Consider the following 16,240-nt stretch of genomic DNA (forward strand, 5'->3'; position numbering starts at 1 on the left):
ATGGATAAGGAACTGGCTTGATGGCTGCACCCAAAGAGTGGCTGTCAATGGCTCCATGTCCCAGTGGAGGCCAGGGACAAGCAGAGTCCCTCAGGGATCAGTCCTGGGACCAGGCTTGTTCAACATCTTTGTGGGTGCCATGGACAGTGGCATTGAGTGCACCCTCAGCAAGTTTGCTGATGACACCAAGCTGTGTGGTGCAGCAGACAGCTGGAGGGAAGGGAGGCCATCCAGAGGGACCTGGACAGGCTGGAGAGGTGGGCACAAGCCAACCTCAGGAGCTTCAACAAGAGCAAGTGCAGGGTCCTGCATCTGGGTGGAGGCAACCCCAGGCACAAATCCAGGCTGGGCAGTGCCTGGCTGGAAAGCAGCCCTGAGGAGAGAGACTTGGGGGTGCTGGGGGAGGAGAAGCTCAACAGGAGCTCTCAGTGTGCACTTGCAGCCCAGAAAGCCAACCAGATCCTGGGCTGCATCAGGAGAAGTGTGGCCAGCAGGGCAAGGGAGGTGATTCTCCCCCTCTGCTCAGCCCTGGTGAGACCCCACCTGGAGTACTGCCTCCAGTTCTGGAGCCCCTATTCCAAGAGGGATGTGGAGGTGCTGGAAGGTGTCCAGAGAAGGGCCAGGAGGATGAGCAGAGGGCTGGAGCACCTCTCCTGTGAGGACAGACTGAAGGAGTTGGGGCTGTTCAGTCTGGAGAAGGCTCCCAGGTGACCTCCTTGTGGCCTTCCAGTATCTGAAGGGGGCCACAGGAAGGCTGGGGAGGGACTGCTCAGGATCTCAGGCAGTGATAGGACTAGGGGGAATGGAATGAAGCTGGAGGTGGGGAGGTTCAGGCTGGAGGTGAGGAGGAAGTTCTTCCCCATGAGAGTGGTGAAGCCCTGGAATGGGTTGTGCAGGGAGGTGGTTGGGGCCCTGTCCCTGGAGGTGTTTAAGGCCAGGCTGGATGAGGCTCTGGGCAGGCTGATCTAGTGTGGGGTGTCCCTGCCCATGGCAGGGGGGTTGGAACTAGATGATCCTTGTGGTCCCTTCCAACCCTGAATGATACTATGATACTATGATACTCTTCAGAAAAGCATTTTATTACTTCAGCAGGCTTACACCAGGCTGTTAAGATGCCATAGTTTTTCAGCACGACTACAAGGTTACAGAATTCAGAATCAGAGATTTGCACTCTTTCACAACAGAGATCTGGAAAGCCATGAAGCCAAAGGCTGTTTGGCATTTTTCAAGGAACCTGTTCCAGTACAAAAGATTGCGATATAAAAATGCACTTGCAGTATAAAAATGCTACCTTTTGAAACACTTCTCTTAGTGATTAGGCCCTAAATGCCCCTGGTGATGTTTTTAATGAAGCAATACGCTCTGCTCCTCTCATCTCCCATGGTGGCAGCGAGCCCTGGAGTTTCTACTAAATATAGTCAGGGTCAGGTGGCTCTGGTGTCATTCCTGGTGGGTTCCTGCTGATGACATGAGACAATTGTTAGTCTTCCAGTGCTGATTTGTTTTCTTCACTGGGTCCTATTTAATTCTAAACAGCTAGGAAACCCTTTGAGCTGCCTTTCTCTACATTGCCACAGACACACTCTTCTGTCCTCCCATACTTTTTGTTGCAGGCTGAGAAATCCATACCGGCGTTTGGGAGGTGAACTGTTAGGTAGCCTGGCTTTAAGGATAGCATTCATAGACAGAAGAGCTTTCTTATGCAGCCTCCAAAGGAAATCACCCAGTCTCCTCTGTAAAATGAACCAATATTGACTATGAGAAGCAGGCAGCTGAAAGGAGAGATTTACAGAGCTGTGCTTTGAGCTCGTGTTGCTGCTGCTCTCCTGCAGCTTTCTTTAGCCAAGGTTTCTCCAGCTTTGAAAGGCGAAGTGTTCAGCCCTTCAGCCCTGCAGAAGCATCATGGTAAGGCACTGATACAGCACCACACACACACACACACACACACACACACACACACACACACACACACAGAGTTCTGGAAGAGTAAGCCAGTTCTCTGTCGATGGCCTCCAGCAGAGGCAAGTGTAGAGGAGGAGAGCTCTTCCCACCAGCCATGCTGCTCGGGTCCTGCAGGGGGGACAAAAACACCAACAAGGTCACAGCAGTCTCTAGGAGCTGCGTGGGCAGGGAACAGCAGTCCCTGTGTATTAGGTCACCCAGCACCACAGCCACACCTCTGAGTGTGAGGTGCAGCTCTCCAGCACTCACACCCTTCTAGACCCCACGGCAGCAGTGTTTCCATAGAGGCCTCTGCATCCTTTCTCATCATCCCATGCATCTATCAAGCTTTCTTGCTGGCTCTTGCCCCAGTAAGTTGCATTTAAACTGTGTTTACATAGAACCAGAGAATTGGCAGGGCTGGAAGGGACCTCAAGGATCAGCCAGTTCCAACCACCCTGCCATGCCCAGGGACACCTCACACTACAGCAGGTTGCTCACAGCCACATCCAGCCTGGCTGCAAACACCTCCAGGGATGAGGCTTCCACCACCTCCCTGGGCAACCTGTGCCAGGCTCTCACCACCCTCATGGGGAAGAACTTCTTCCTAACATCCAATCTGAATCTACCCACTTCTAGTTCTGCTCCATGCTCCCCAGTCCTATCACTCCCTGACACCCTATAAAGCCCCTCCCCAGCTTCCTTGTAGCCCCCTTCAGATACTGGAAGGCCACAAGAAGGTCTCCTGGGAGCCTTCTCCTCTCCAGACCGGACAGCCCCAACTCTCTCAGTCTGTCTCCGTAAGAGAAGTGCAGGTCATGTAAGCAGAGATGTGAACTTTGCTTCTTGCCTTAAAGCTCTTTTGACCTAAGAACATGGGATTGCCTTACTGACCTGGCATGGGAACCCAAGCATTTTACTAGACTCTTATTCACCAGACCCTTGAAAATGAGAGGTTGTTAAAACAGCTCCCACCAAGCCTCACTGGCTGTTACGAAGAGCTCTTTCATCTGCACCTTGGCAGAACCTTTCTTCCCTTCTGCTAAGACAGTGCTGCTATCCCTGGATGCCCCCCAGAACACCCCTAGTTTTCTTTCCCCAATTTAGCTCCCATCCACAGCTGCTATCTGTATCCAGGGTGAAGTCTGCAGCCTTGTGAAAGCCACCTGCTGCTGCTAAATCCCAGCAGTTGGAATGCTTGTGGTATTCTTGCTTTAAAAATCAACTAAGGAGAAACCCTCCTCCTCCTCCTCTGAGGGAATTCATTCAATGGCCTCAGAAGCTCGTGGGACACCCAAGTGCCTCTGGAAAGACTTTGCTCATTTGTGCACTTCTGCCTTCTTTTCAACCTGGCAGTGATGCTTTCAGAGGCTGAAATCCGTGCAGGGGCTGGCAGGGGAGCTCAGCCCTTCCTTACCTGACTCCGCTGCCCCACGACTTAATAAGGCCGGAAATTCCTAGGGTAAAGGCCAGTCTTCTGCACCCCAAAAGCTGTGATGAAGATGTTGAGAATGACTGTGATGAAGATGAGAGCTGTGGCAGCGTTGTTGAGTATATTCAGGCGGGGCTGCTTCGCAACATCGTTCAGGTTCAAACGGGCTGCGGAATACAATGCACAAAGGAAGGGAGAGCTGTGGCTTGACTCCAAGATCCCCAGCCCCTGTGAGCCTTGCCCTGCCCTTGGGCACTGCAGCCACAGAGCTGGCAGAATAGTCCCAGGACCTAGGGTGATGCAGGAAGACAGAGCTATGTGGGGGTGCCATGGCACTCCAGTCAGCCAACCCAAATTACTGCTGCAGGCCAGGCAGGCATCTGCCTTGTGACCCCCACACTGCATGGCTGTGGGGCATGGCAAGGGAAGGCTGAGTGACACGGGAAGGAGGTCAGCAACATGGCACTAGGGCTGGGAGGCCGTTTTCTCCTTGACACCCAGCACTCACATGTGTGCTGACACAGCTGTTAAGCCCCTCCTCACCTCCAGACCAAAAGGTGTCTGAGCACACAGACGGAATCAGCTCTGGCTGATGGGCACTGATCAGCTCAGACAGGGGAGCCCCTTGGTGACTGGGCAGTCTGGCCAGTAAGCCTCACAAATGGCAGCCCTTTGGATCCCTGTCTCCAGTTGCAGTTCCCTGCCCCCCTTCCTGCAGCTGGCTCCAGCCACTGTGGCTGCCACTAGGAAAGGCTGTGACATGAGGGGCAAGGGGAGGGACCACACCACAGGATTTCCCATAGCCTCTGCTCCCTTGTCACAATAGAGACCCACCTAGGATACACAGGACAAGGCAGCCTGGGGGGGACTTGTAATGTTAGGCATGTGTTGGAGGATGAAATATAGCAACTGCTGTATCAGATGGGGCAAGTCTGTCTGATGTGCTGCTGGTAATGGATGTCTGTGCAGCACTAACAGACCTGGGGACTGATTAACTGTGAGGTTAATGTGGGGAATATCTCTTCCTAAATCATCCTGTTAGGCCCTGCCTAAGGCAAAAGATGCAGCAGAAACTGCAGCAGCTGCAGGAAGGGGCACACAACAGGGTGGGCAACTCTCTTCCTGCACCAGCAATCCCTGCAAATTCATGCAGCAGTGGGCCAGGGAAGGAAGAACAGTGCTCAGAGCTGCAACCCCCTGAGCACTTTGAAAAGCAGTGGCACAACCCTCTCCACCACCCACCTGCAGCAGCCCTGTGCCAGCCAAGCCATGGGCTGCCCTGCCCCTGCAGCACCCTGCCAGGCTGCTCTGCCCCATGCCAGCCAAGCCATGGGCTGCCCTGCCCCTGCAGCACCCTGCCAGGCTGCTCTGCCCCATGCCAGCCAAGCCATGGGCTGCGCTGCCCCTGCAGCACCCTGCCAGGCTGCTCTGCCCCATGCCAGCCAAGCCATGGGCTGCCCTGCCCCTGCAGCACCCTGCCAGGCTGCTCTGCCCCATGCCAGCCAAGCCATGGGCTGCGCTGCCCCTGCAGCACCCTGCCAGGCTGCTCTGCCCCATGCCAGCCAAGCCATGGGCTGCGCTGCCCCTGCAGCACCCTGCCAGGCTGCTCTGCCCCATGCCAGCCAAGCCATGGGCTGCCCTGCCCCTGCAGCACCCTGCCAGGCTGCTCTGCCCCATGCCAGCCAAGCCATGGGCTGCCCTGCCCCTGCAGCACCCTGCCAGGCTGCCGGCACCTCAGCCTTACCCGTGATGATGAGGATGATGCCGATCATCACCTGGAAGAAGAGGGAGATGCTGATGAGCACGATGAGGGTGGTGTAGTACTGGAAGGAGGTGCCCTGCTCCAGCACTGCCTTCAGCTGGGTGACGTTGGCCATGAAGAGCGCCACGTCCAGCATGCTCTCCGCCACGCTCTTCTTGGTGGCGTAGTGGTTGATGTTCATTGGCCCGGAGATCCGCAGGTGAGGGCTCGCTCCCTGCAGGGCAGGACACACAGCACCAGCTGACACCATGCCCAGGCTGGCAGGCACAGCCATGATAGGCAGGCTGCTGCCACCCCAGGCAGGGCTTACCTAGAAAGAGTCACAGGCTCCCAGGATGTTAGGGGTTGGAAAGGACCTCTGGAAAGCGAGTCCAACCCCCTGCCAGAGCAGGGCCATGGAATCCAGCACAGGTCACACAGGAACACATCCAGACAGGGCTGGAAAGGCTCCAGAGAAGGAGACTCCACAACCTCTCTGGGCAGCCTGCTCCAGGGCTCTGGCACCCTCACAGTGAAGAAGTTCCTCCTCATGTTGAGGTGGAACCTCCTGTGCTGGAGTTCATATCCTTTGCCCCTTCTCCTATCACAGTGTTCAACTGAGCAGAGGTTGTCCCTGTCCCCTCCCTCAGAATAGAATAGAATAGAATAGAATAGAATAGAATAGAATAGAATAGAATAGAATAGAATAGAATAGAATAGAATAGAATCGACCAGGTTGGAAGAGACCTTCAAGATCATCCAGTCCAACCTATCACCCAACACCATCTAATCAACTAAACCATGGCACCAAGTGCCTCATCCAGGCTCTTCCTAAACACCTCCAGTGATGGTGACTCCACCACCTCCCTGGGCAGCACATCCCAGTGGGCAATCTCTCTCTCTATGAAGAATTTCTTCCTAGCATCCAGCCTAAACCTCCCCTGGTGCAGCTTGAGACTGTGTCCTCTTGTTCTGGTGCTGGCTGCTTGGGAGAAGAGACCAACCCCCACCTGGCTACAACCTCCCTTCAGGTAGTTGTAGAGCAATGAGGTCTCCCCTGAGTCTCCTCCTCTCCAGGCTAAGCAACCCCAGCTCCCTCAGCCTCTCCTCACAGGGCTGTGCTCCAGACCCCTCACCAACTTTGTTGCCCTTCCCTGGACTCGTTCCAGCAACTCAACCTCCTTCCTAAACTGAGGGGCCCAGAACTGGACACAGGACTCAAGGTGTGGCCTAACCAGTGCAGTGTACAGGGGCAGAATGACCTCCCTGCTCCTGCTGGCCACACTCTTCCTGATGCAGGCCAGGATGCCCTTGGCCCTCTTGGCTGCCTGGGCACACTGCAGGCTCATGTTCAGCCTACCATCAAGCAGCACCCCCAGGTCCCTCTCTGCCTGGCTGCTCTCAGCCACTCTGACCCCAGCCTGTAGCACTGCATGGGGTTGTTGTGGCCATTGTGCAGAACCTGGCACTTGGATGTGTTCAATCTCATGCCCTTGGACTCTGCCCATCTGCCCAGCCTGGCAAGGTCCCTCTGCAGAGCTCTTCTGCCCGCTAACAGATCAATTCCTGCCCCCAGCTTGGTGTCACCTGCACACTTACTGATGATGGACTCAATGCCCTTGTCCAGATCATCAATAAAGATATTGAACAGGATGGGGCCCAGCACTGATCCCTGGGGCACACCACTGGTGCCTGGCTGCCAGCTGGCTGTGGCACCATTCACCACCACTCTCTGGGCTCAGCCTCCAGCCAGTTCCTAACTCAGCTCAGAGAGCTGCTGTCCAAGCCAGGGGCTGACAGCTTGGCCAGCAGTTTGCTGTGGGGGACGGTGTCAAAGGCTTTGCTGCAGTCCAGGCAGACCACATCCACAGCCTGCCCCACATCCACCAGGCAGTCACCTGGGCATGGAAGGAGGTCAGGTTGCTCAGGCAGGACCTGCCCTTCCTAAATCCATGCTGGTTGGGCCTGATCCCTTGGCCATCCTGTAAGTGCTGTGTGATTGCACTCAGGATGACTGTTCCATGATCTTGCCTGGCACTGAGGTCAGGCTGACAGGCCTGGCATTCCCTGGCTCATCCAACCAACTCTTCTTGTGGATGGGCACCACGCTGGCAGCTTCCAGTCTTCTGGGACCTCACTGGTGAGCCAGGACTGATGAAAAATGATGGAGAGTGGCTTGGCAGCTCATCTGCCAGCTCTCTCAGCACCCTAGGATGGATCCCATCTGGTCCCATGGACTTGTGGGGGTTCAAGTGGCTAAGGAGATCTCTTGACCCCCAGCCGTCAGACATTGGTAGACATTGATCAGATCCCTCTCAGCCTTCTCCTCTCCAGACTAAACAGCCCCAGGGCTCTCAGCCTCTCCTCCCCAGGCAGTGCTGCAGTCCCTTCAGCATCCTGGTAGCCCTCCCTTGGACTCTCTCCAGCAGATCCCTGTCCCTCTGGAACTGGGGAGTCCAGAATTGGATGCAATATTCCAGGTGAGGTCTCAGCAGGGCAGAGTAGAGGGGGAGGAGAACCTCCCTGGATCTGCTGGACACACTCCTCTGCATGCACCCAGGACCCCATTGGCCATCTTGGCCCCCAGGGCACATTGCTGTCCCCTGCAGAACTTGTTGCCCACCAGCACTCCCAGGTCCTTTTCCACAGGGCTGCTCTCCAGCCTGTACTGCCTTCCCAGCCTGTACTGCTGCAGTTTATTCCTCCTCTGGACTCTGCTCTTACCCTTCTTGCCCCTCATTAGGTTCCTCTCTGCCCAGCTCTCAGCCTGTGTTGGTCTTGCTGAGTGGCTGCACAGCTTCAGGTGTCTCAGCCAAGGCTCCCAGTCATAGCTGCCTGTTTGAAACCTGTGGAGAGCTTCCTCTCACACTGGCCTCGTGGTATGAAAAGACCCTTGTGGTGATCAGGAGGTTGGCAGGATTAGACAAATCCTGAATATCTGTGTTTGTTTCCATAATGTAGATTACCCAGAGCCAAGGATTTTGCAAGGAATATTGGTTTCTCTTCCTTCAGGGCACAGACAGGCCTCAGTCTTCAAGGGGATTAGGGAAAGATCTTCTGTTTGGGTTAGACCCTTTGTGGCTGGGCTTTTTGTCTTCCTTGAATGCTTTCTGCAGGCCACTGTCTTAGACAAGACACTAGAGCAGGTGGGAAAGGGCACTGTTTCTTCATCAGGCCCCAAAACACTGAGGGAAGGGATGGAATCCATCATGCCTAACTTTAATCTTCAGGCACATTTCTGTCAGTGGAAAGAAACAGCTGTTTACAAGGGCCAACACACCTGCTTGCCCTTCACCTAGCTGCAAGCTGTAGGTGATTTGCCTGCTCTTAGCCATCTACCACTTCTCTCTCTGTTTCTTGTTAAGTGACTTTCCCTGTTAGCTGTCTTGACCCAAATGATAAAGCAAACCCAAAAGACACAGAGTGGGATAGTTTCCTATTTACCCAGAGCATCATCAGCTGGCAATCAACCACGAGCAAAGGCAACAAATTACACAAAGCCTGAATCTACAGCAAGCTATGAACTTCTTCCTTGAAATTAAAGCTTCCATGTGGCTGACAGGCTTTGGTTCAAACTGAGTTCCAGGAGGGCCTGGGCTCAGCCACCAGCCAGTTCCTAACCCAGCTCAGAGTGCTGCTGTCCAAGCCAGGGGCTGACAGCTTGGCCAGGAGTTTGCACCTCTACATTCTCTGGCTATGTCTCTGTAATCCTCCCAACTGACTTGTCCTTTTTTGCACATATGGCAAACCTCCTTTTTGAGTTTTACTGAGAGTTCCTTGCTTACCCATGCAGGTCTGCTGCCTGCCTTGCTTGATTTTTTTTTCTCCCAAGGGAATATATTTCTCTTGAGCTTGGAGGAGGTAATGTTTGAATATTTGAATGTTGAGGTAATGTTTGAAATATAGTACTGGGCCCCAGCCTCTTTGATATCTTCATTGATGATCTGGATGAGGGGATTGAGTCAGTCATCAGCAAATTTGCAGATGACACCAAGTTAGGAGCAGATGTTGGTCAGTGAGAGGGCAGAAGGGCTCTGCAGAGGGACCTCGACCGACTGGACAGATGGGCAGAGGCCAACAGGATGGCATTCAACAAGTCCAAGTGCCAGGGGCTGCACTTTGGCCACAACAACCCCATGCAGAGCTACAGGCTGGGGTCAGAGTGGCTGAGAGCTGCCAAACAGAGAGGGACCTGGGGGTGCTGATTGACAGCTGCCTAAACATGAGCCAGCAGTGTGCCCAGGGGGCCAAGAAGGCCAATGGCATCCTGGCCTGCATCAGGAACAGTGTGGCCAGCAGGAGCAGGGAAGTCATTGTGCCCTGTGCTCAGCACTGCTTAGGCCACACCTTGAGTCCTGTGTCCAGTTCTGGGCCCCTCAGTTTAAGAAGGACATTGAGAGACTTGAAGGTGTCCAGAGAAGGGCAACAAGGCTGGGGAGAGGCCTTGAGCACAGCCCTGTGAGGAGAGGCTGAGGGAGCTGGGGTTGCTTAGCCTGGAGAAGAGGAGGCTCAGGGGAGACCTCATTGCCCTCTACAACTACCTGAAGGGAGGTTGTAGCCAGGAAGGGGTTGGTCTCTTCTCCCAGGCAACCAGCACCAGAACAAGAGGACACAGTCTCAAGCTGCACCAGGGGAAGTTTAGGCTGGAGGTGAGGAGAAAGTTCTTCCCAGAGAGAGTCCTTGGTCATTGGAATGTGCTGCCCAGGGAGGTGGTGGAGTCCCCATCCCTGGAGGTGTTCAAGAGGGGATTGGATGTGGCACTTGGTGCCATGGTCTAGTCCTGCGGTCTGTGGTGCCAGGTTGGACTCGATGATCTTTGAGGTCTCTTCCAACCTTGGTGATACTGTGAGACTGTGTGACACTGTGATATTAGGCAGCTCTCTCAGGCCTCCCTCCAGAGCCCTAGCCCACTGGATATTTCTAAGTAGAATCTTGAAGAGGGGAAAGTTTGCCCTATTAAAGTCCAGGGTTGAAATTCTACTTATCACCCTGCTTCTTTGTCTGCTGGTATTAAACTCTAACATGTCATGGTCACTGCAACCAAGATTACCCCCAACCTTAACACCTACACCCAGTCCTTCTTTGTTTGTTAATATCATGTCCCTCATTGCACTTCTTGTTGGTTCTTCAGCTACTTGCAGGAGAGAGTTGTCATCAATGCACTGCAGGAACCTTTTGGACTGTTTGTGCTTGGCTGTGTGATCTTTCCAACTCATTCCTGAGTGGTTGAAGTCTCCCATGAGCACCAAGGCACTTGATCTGGAGGCTACTTCCAGCTGGCTCATCAGTAGCCTCTTCCTGGTTTGGTGGTCTGTAGTAAGCCCCCACAATCATATTCATGTTTGTGTGTCCCTTCACTCTTACCCACAAGCTTTTACCATCTCCTCCTGGGTTAAGCTCAACACATTCTAGTTGCTTGTTCACACAGAGAGCAGCTCCCCCACTTTGCCTTGTCAGTCTGTCCTTCCTGAGAAGTCCATCGTGGCCCATAACCACACTCCAGTCATGGAGCTGTGCCACCACAGCTCTGTCGTTGCAGCACTGCACCCAGGTTTCCAGTTCATCCTGCTGATTTCCCATGCTTCTTGCTTTGGTATACAGACACTTCAGAGACTTGGCAGAGGTGTCCTGACCCAGGTGATGGTAATGAAAATAGGCAGCTTGCACATGGGCTTTCCTTGTAGGGATGAGGGTAGCGGCATTTGCCATTGTACAGGACACGGTACCACAGGTAAGGAGGCTGCTGCTCACTGCTCTCTGATCTGGGAAACTCTCACACTGAGAGGAAAAACTGTGATTCTTGTTTCAAAGTCTGTCAGCCCAGGCTTAGTCGATCCACAAAGGTGGCCTAAAGGCTACTGGATGGTAAAAGCTGGCCACTAACAATCAGTCAGGATGCTGGAGCCCTTATGATGCTTGAGCATCTGTGGGGTTTGAGCACATGGCTGTGACTCCCTTTTTCGAGCTGCCACAACACATGCACAGTTCTTCAGAGTGGGACCACTTCTGCTTTTACTTTGTTTTAAAGCTCAATCCTCTAGACTGGTGTGGCTCAGGAGCTGATTCACAAGTAACTCAAGTTTCCCTACAGCAGGATTGCCTGTAGAGCTGTGGGGAATCACTGGGGAGATTAAATGATTCCTTTGTGGCAAACAGAGCCCATGTCAAGTCACAGGACATTCCTGAAGTGATTTATACCATCAGGCTAGAGCTGGTGTCTTTCTAATCACTTGGAAAGTGTTCCTTTGGTCAGTGTGTGAATGCTAGCTTTTCTTCTCTCTTTTGCATGGTGTCAAAGAGAGAAAACCTGGATCTGGAAGTCAGACACCAAGTTCATCTTTCGAGTGTTGTGGCAGAGCCAGCTTGTCTGCTGGAAACCAGCCCCTCACCCGAGGTGAGGATGTAGCATTCCTGCCCACGCTGTAAGCGTAGAGAAAGGTAGAGCCCAGTCACACAGCCCTGCTGGCTGAACTGCTGCTGGGGCTCAGCTCCCAAGTCCCAGTTCCAGATGGTTTGACTTTCCATGGGAGACAGCCTCTTTCCCTGCAAAGACTCTGCTGGCTCTGCCTGACCTCAGGCAAATCCCCTTCCTGCTTGCACAGCGATGCCATTCACTCTCGGGCCTGACTGAGAGCCCCCTCCACATCGGTTTGGTATTTCTCGCTCTTCTAATGCTGTTTTTAATTTTTGTGGGAATTCTTATGGCTGTAAGCATGGCTTACACCACCCCCCTGGCATGACATGCTTCTTTCTGTTTTTAAACTTGATCTCTGATTTTGTGGAGGGGGAGCTGGCAGATCCCAGGGGCTGTGGCACCTGGCTGTGGCACCAGAGGGCACGCTGAGCTCCACAGCTCCCTGAAGCTGATGTCAAAGTTCCCACTGAAATTAGCCTTTGAGAAATCCTTTGGGGTTTCCTATGTGCTCATTTCAGAAAGAAACAGTTGCTGTCTTCTGAAAACTTGTGGAGGAGGTCTAGCCAAAGATCTCTTTCCAAAGCTCGCAGATTTTGGTCTGAGGGGAGCACAGACCTCTCTTAAAGCTACTTGGCTAATTTCTACAGCACTTGCAGTACCTCTTGCTGTGTTTTTCAGGGCTGAAAAAATAAAGACACTGCAAAGTAGCTCTAACCTCCAATCTGTGTGCTTTGTGGGTCTGGGGACCCTGTAAGCAGCCTGAAAGAGACAGTGAGATAGCATGAGGCCAACAAGTGGTGGTAATCTTCACGGCGGTGCTCTGGCAGAGGGGAAAGTCTGAGGAGAAGCTGTTCTATTGGCCATTAGTTCAAAAGAAATGCTGCAGGATGGCAGAGAAAGCAGAGCCCTGAATGTAGGCTGTGCGCTTGGGGGGGAGGTGCAGACACAGCCAGCACAGGGATCCTGGCTGTACACAGCCAGCTGCAGGCAGGGGAGCACACGCAGCACCAGCACCAGGGGAAACCCAGACTGTGCTGCACAGGATTTACCAGTTGGCAGCTCTAAGAGTACTTTGTAAACATTGGTTACTGAGGGTTAAAAGCACACAGAGTCATCCTGCAAGCTACAAGAGGAGCACAGTTCCCTTTTTACAGGCAGAAAGCAGAGGGATTAAAGGCCCTGCCCTCAATCAGTGCCTCTAGTTTTCAGCGTACTGTTATTAGCTGCTCTGCTTTTCTAGGGGACCTCACTCCTTGCAATTCCTTACCCCTTCAGCTGGGATGAGGCAAGCCAGTTTTCACATGGTTGGCCTCTATGCCATGCCTAGGCACGGGCAGCAGGGATGATGGGAGCGGGAACGGCAGCCGGTGCCAGGCGTCTGCTCACTGTCTCCCTCACCGAGCCGTGCGTGTCAGCTTGCAGGAGCTCTGGGCACAGTCACACATGTGCAAGGGAAGGGGCACACAGGGAATGCTTTGCTCAGTGCCAGCTGTATTGTCAGCTCTGCAAGGCAAAGGCTGTTTTTCTCCAGCTTGGCACATCAGTGAGCACCTTGGCTGTGTTCCATGAACAAAAGGAACAGTAAATCTTGTCATGGATGCTTTGGGGAAGAAGGAAAACTGAGTGCTCAGGGCCAGTGCCCCCACTTCAGCCCCTCTGAGGGCTGTTGGCTAGTCCAGTTCTGCTTGGGGATTTTGCCTTTTAATATAGTCATCTGTTCTGCTCACTGGGGGTCCTGCTCAGAGCCAAATGCTTGTGTTGCTTCGATTTGTATTGGAGAAATCCCAGAAAACAAATCAGGAATGCTTTCCTGGTATCTCAGTCCCTCCCTATGTACAGGACTGGTCCTGATGGAGTGTATCCAGTGTTCTCCTCCCCCTCTACTCTGCCCTGCTGAGACCACACTGGCAATATTGCATCCAGTTCTGGGCTCTCCAGCCCAGGGATCTGCTGGAGAGAGTCCAAGGGAGGGCTACAAGGATGCTGAAGGGACTGCAGCACTGCCTGGGGAGGAGAGGCTGAGAGGGGATTTAATAAATGTTTATAACTATCTGAGGGCTGGGGGTCAGGAGGCAGGGGCCTGGCTCTGCTCAGTTGCACCCTGGGATAGGAGAAGGGGCAATGGATATAAACTGCAGCACAGGAGGTTCCACCTCAACACAAGGAAGAAATTCTTTACTGCAATGGTCCCAGAGCCCTGGAGCAGGCTGCCCAGAGAGGTTGTGGAGTCTCCTTCCCTGGAGACTTTTCAGACCCATCTGGGTATGTTCCTGTGTGACCTGTGCTGGATTCTATGGTCCTGCTCTGGCAGGGGGTTGGACTCAATGATCTTTGGAGGTCCCTTCCAACCCCTAATATCCTGTGAGCTGTGATCTTTCTTTGAGGTATTCCTGCATTTCTGACAGGTCACTGTTAACAGAGGGCTCACTGACATCAAGTGTTTGGATGAGAGCTCCTTCCTACCAAAGAGTAACTTCCATGACCTGAGAGCCAGTGCCCCTTCAGAAGGAGAATCCTAAGTGAATGGCAGGCATAAATCCTCTGTACTTGCTAAATGCTGTCCATGTTCTCTAGCTTCACCAAACTCCATTTGCTTTATCCACCTTCTGAGAACCATCTCACACCTGCAAGCAGATCTGGTAAGCTCTCTTGGGACGAGGTGTCACCATGGTGCAGCACTCAGTACCTCCACACTTGAGCTAGGGAGTGCTGAATTAGGACACTGCTGTTACTGAAGGGATGAGCGTGTGGCTGGGTGTGACTGCCAGTAGAGCCTCTCTGACTGACCCAGCTGAAAGCCTGGCCTCCTGTTCTTCCTACAACCTCACAAAACAAGGCCACACAGGAGCAGGAGGCTAACAGCAAAACCTAAGAGCTGGAGGTGGGCAGGGAAGCCAGGCAGGCAGTCCCCTGGCAGTGGCTAGCAGAGGGCACAGAGGGCAGAAGCAGTCCTGAAGCAGCAGAGCCCCGGGAGGGCTGGGGTGCCTCTCCTTGCCCTCCAGCTGACACGGCAGTTGCTTCCACTTCTATGGCTGCGGCAGTCGCAGCCTGCAGAGACCTCCTTGTCACATCAAGCATGCATGCTCTGCGCTCTGCTTCTCACTGTCCACACTTCTGCTTGGATCTTACTCATCCTGCAGACTCCCTCTGCCCCCACCTGCATCTTCTGTGCAGCTCCCCCTCCCTCCTTCCATCCTCCTGCTGTTCTCTCCTTCTCATCTTGTGCCTTTCCCCTTGTCTTTCTTTCGCACTTTCCCCTGCTCTCAGAGCCCTCTCCTCCTGACCTTCTTTGCCCCCTTGGCACACTGTGTTGCTGCATGGCAGGTTTGCTCTCAGATGCCTTTCACAGCTTCCTATGCTACAGGGCACCATAAATTATGTATCACTCAACTGTCTTACCCAATCTATATTAAACTCTCCTCTAAGTGTGTTTGTGATACCAAACTGAAGTGATCCGGGAATCAGCTGGCAGGCTGCAGGGCTGAGCTGGAACAGAGGTTAGTTTTGCCTTTCCAGATAGCTGGGATTAGGACAAGGTAGGAAGGGCAGGGACACTGGTGGGGGAACCTCCATCCACAGCCAGAAGCAGTCAGTTGGCTTGAGGGCTCGAGAACTGCCTAGCACTGGCAATGACTATGTGCTGATGCATGATCTCTGACTGTTGCACAGAAGCAATTGGGTGTGGGGTTTTTTTTTGGGGGGGTGGGAGGGAAGGGGAAGGGAACACAGCTCTTTGAGTGTATGGAATTGGGAGTGCACTCAAAAGGATTAGTGGGGACAATTGTTCCCAAAGCCAGGATATAGGAGCTGGAGCCTATTCAAGTCACTGGTGTTTAGCACCCAGAGCAGTTTTATCCCAGTGCTGTTGGTGTGGAGGGGGGAAAAAAAAAGAGAGAGAGGAGAGAGAGAAGACTAAAAACAGCTTTACAAGAAAACATTGAAAGTAGGTTAGCAGAGAAAATGAGTTATAAAAAATGGAAGAGCAGCCGGGAGGCACAACAGTAACTACTGCATTGTGCTTACAAAGCTGAACACGTTAAGATGAATCAATTCCCAAGCTGGATGGCTCCTGGCCCAAAACGCCCAGAAAAGCTGGGCCTGATTGCAGGCTGCTGCCAGACCCAAAGAGCAAATGTGTCCACATAAATCATCTTAGTACAAAACCTTCCTAAAGCAAGGGCCTCAGCTTGAATGTCTCTAAAATGTGTGTGTCCGGTGCGGAGGGGTCAGGTTGGTGTCCAGAACTGAAGTACAGTAACAGCTGCATGGGAGCAGACCAGAGGTCCAGCTGCCCTCTGACTCTGGTTTGTAGCAGATGTGCAGAGTTAAAAAACCTTAAAAAACCCAACCAAAGAAGGAACCTTAGCCTGGGCAAGCACACAGCAGTGGTCCCTTGTGCTCTGCTCACCCAGGGACCTGGAACTCTGCATACACAACCATTCCAGCCCTGATCCAGTGTTGCTTTTCAGGTGAGAAACCCAAGGTTAGTTTGTCATTGCTGCATGGCTTATGGCATCTTGCTTGCCCTCCCTAGAACTTAGTCTCCCCACCTGTAAAATAATGAGAATGCTCACATAGGTGGTGTGTAGGGAGAGAGATGACTAAGATCTGCTGTACAGGTGCAATACATCCCTGTGTTGGGTAGATGGTAAGCATGGACTGAATTCACCCTGAAGCTGGTGAAATCAGGTAGGTGATTTATTCCAGGAGG

General features: G+C 53.1%; 1 protein-coding gene across 5 annotated transcripts in view; it reads right to left on the reverse strand.

The window, feature by feature from the left end:
• Positions 1-1,066: 1,066 nt before the first annotated feature.
• The window catches only part of NINJ2 (ninjurin 2), a 70,368-nt gene continuing 55,194 nt past the window's right edge, over positions 1,067-16,240 (reverse strand). For all 5 annotated transcript variants that reach the window (XM_068141788.1, XM_068141786.1, XM_068141790.1 and 2 more), the window contains 3 exons: positions 5,118-5,349; positions 3,359-3,540; positions 1,067-2,070 (listed from right to left, as the gene is read on the reverse strand). In XM_068141788.1, coding sequence (XP_067997889.1) covers positions 3,380-3,540; positions 5,118-5,349 — 393 coding nt within the window. In that variant the 3' untranslated portion in view covers positions 1,067-2,070; positions 3,359-3,379. The remainder of the gene's footprint in view (positions 2,071-3,358; positions 3,541-5,117; positions 5,350-16,240) is intronic.

The sequence above is a fragment of the Melanerpes formicivorus genome, unplaced genomic scaffold (genome assembly GCF_026170545.1).
Source record: "Melanerpes formicivorus ecotype bairdi unplaced genomic scaffold, bMelFor1.0.p_v2 SCAF_8, whole genome shotgun sequence".
Lineage (NCBI taxonomy): Eukaryota > Metazoa > Chordata > Aves > Piciformes > Picidae > Melanerpes > Melanerpes formicivorus.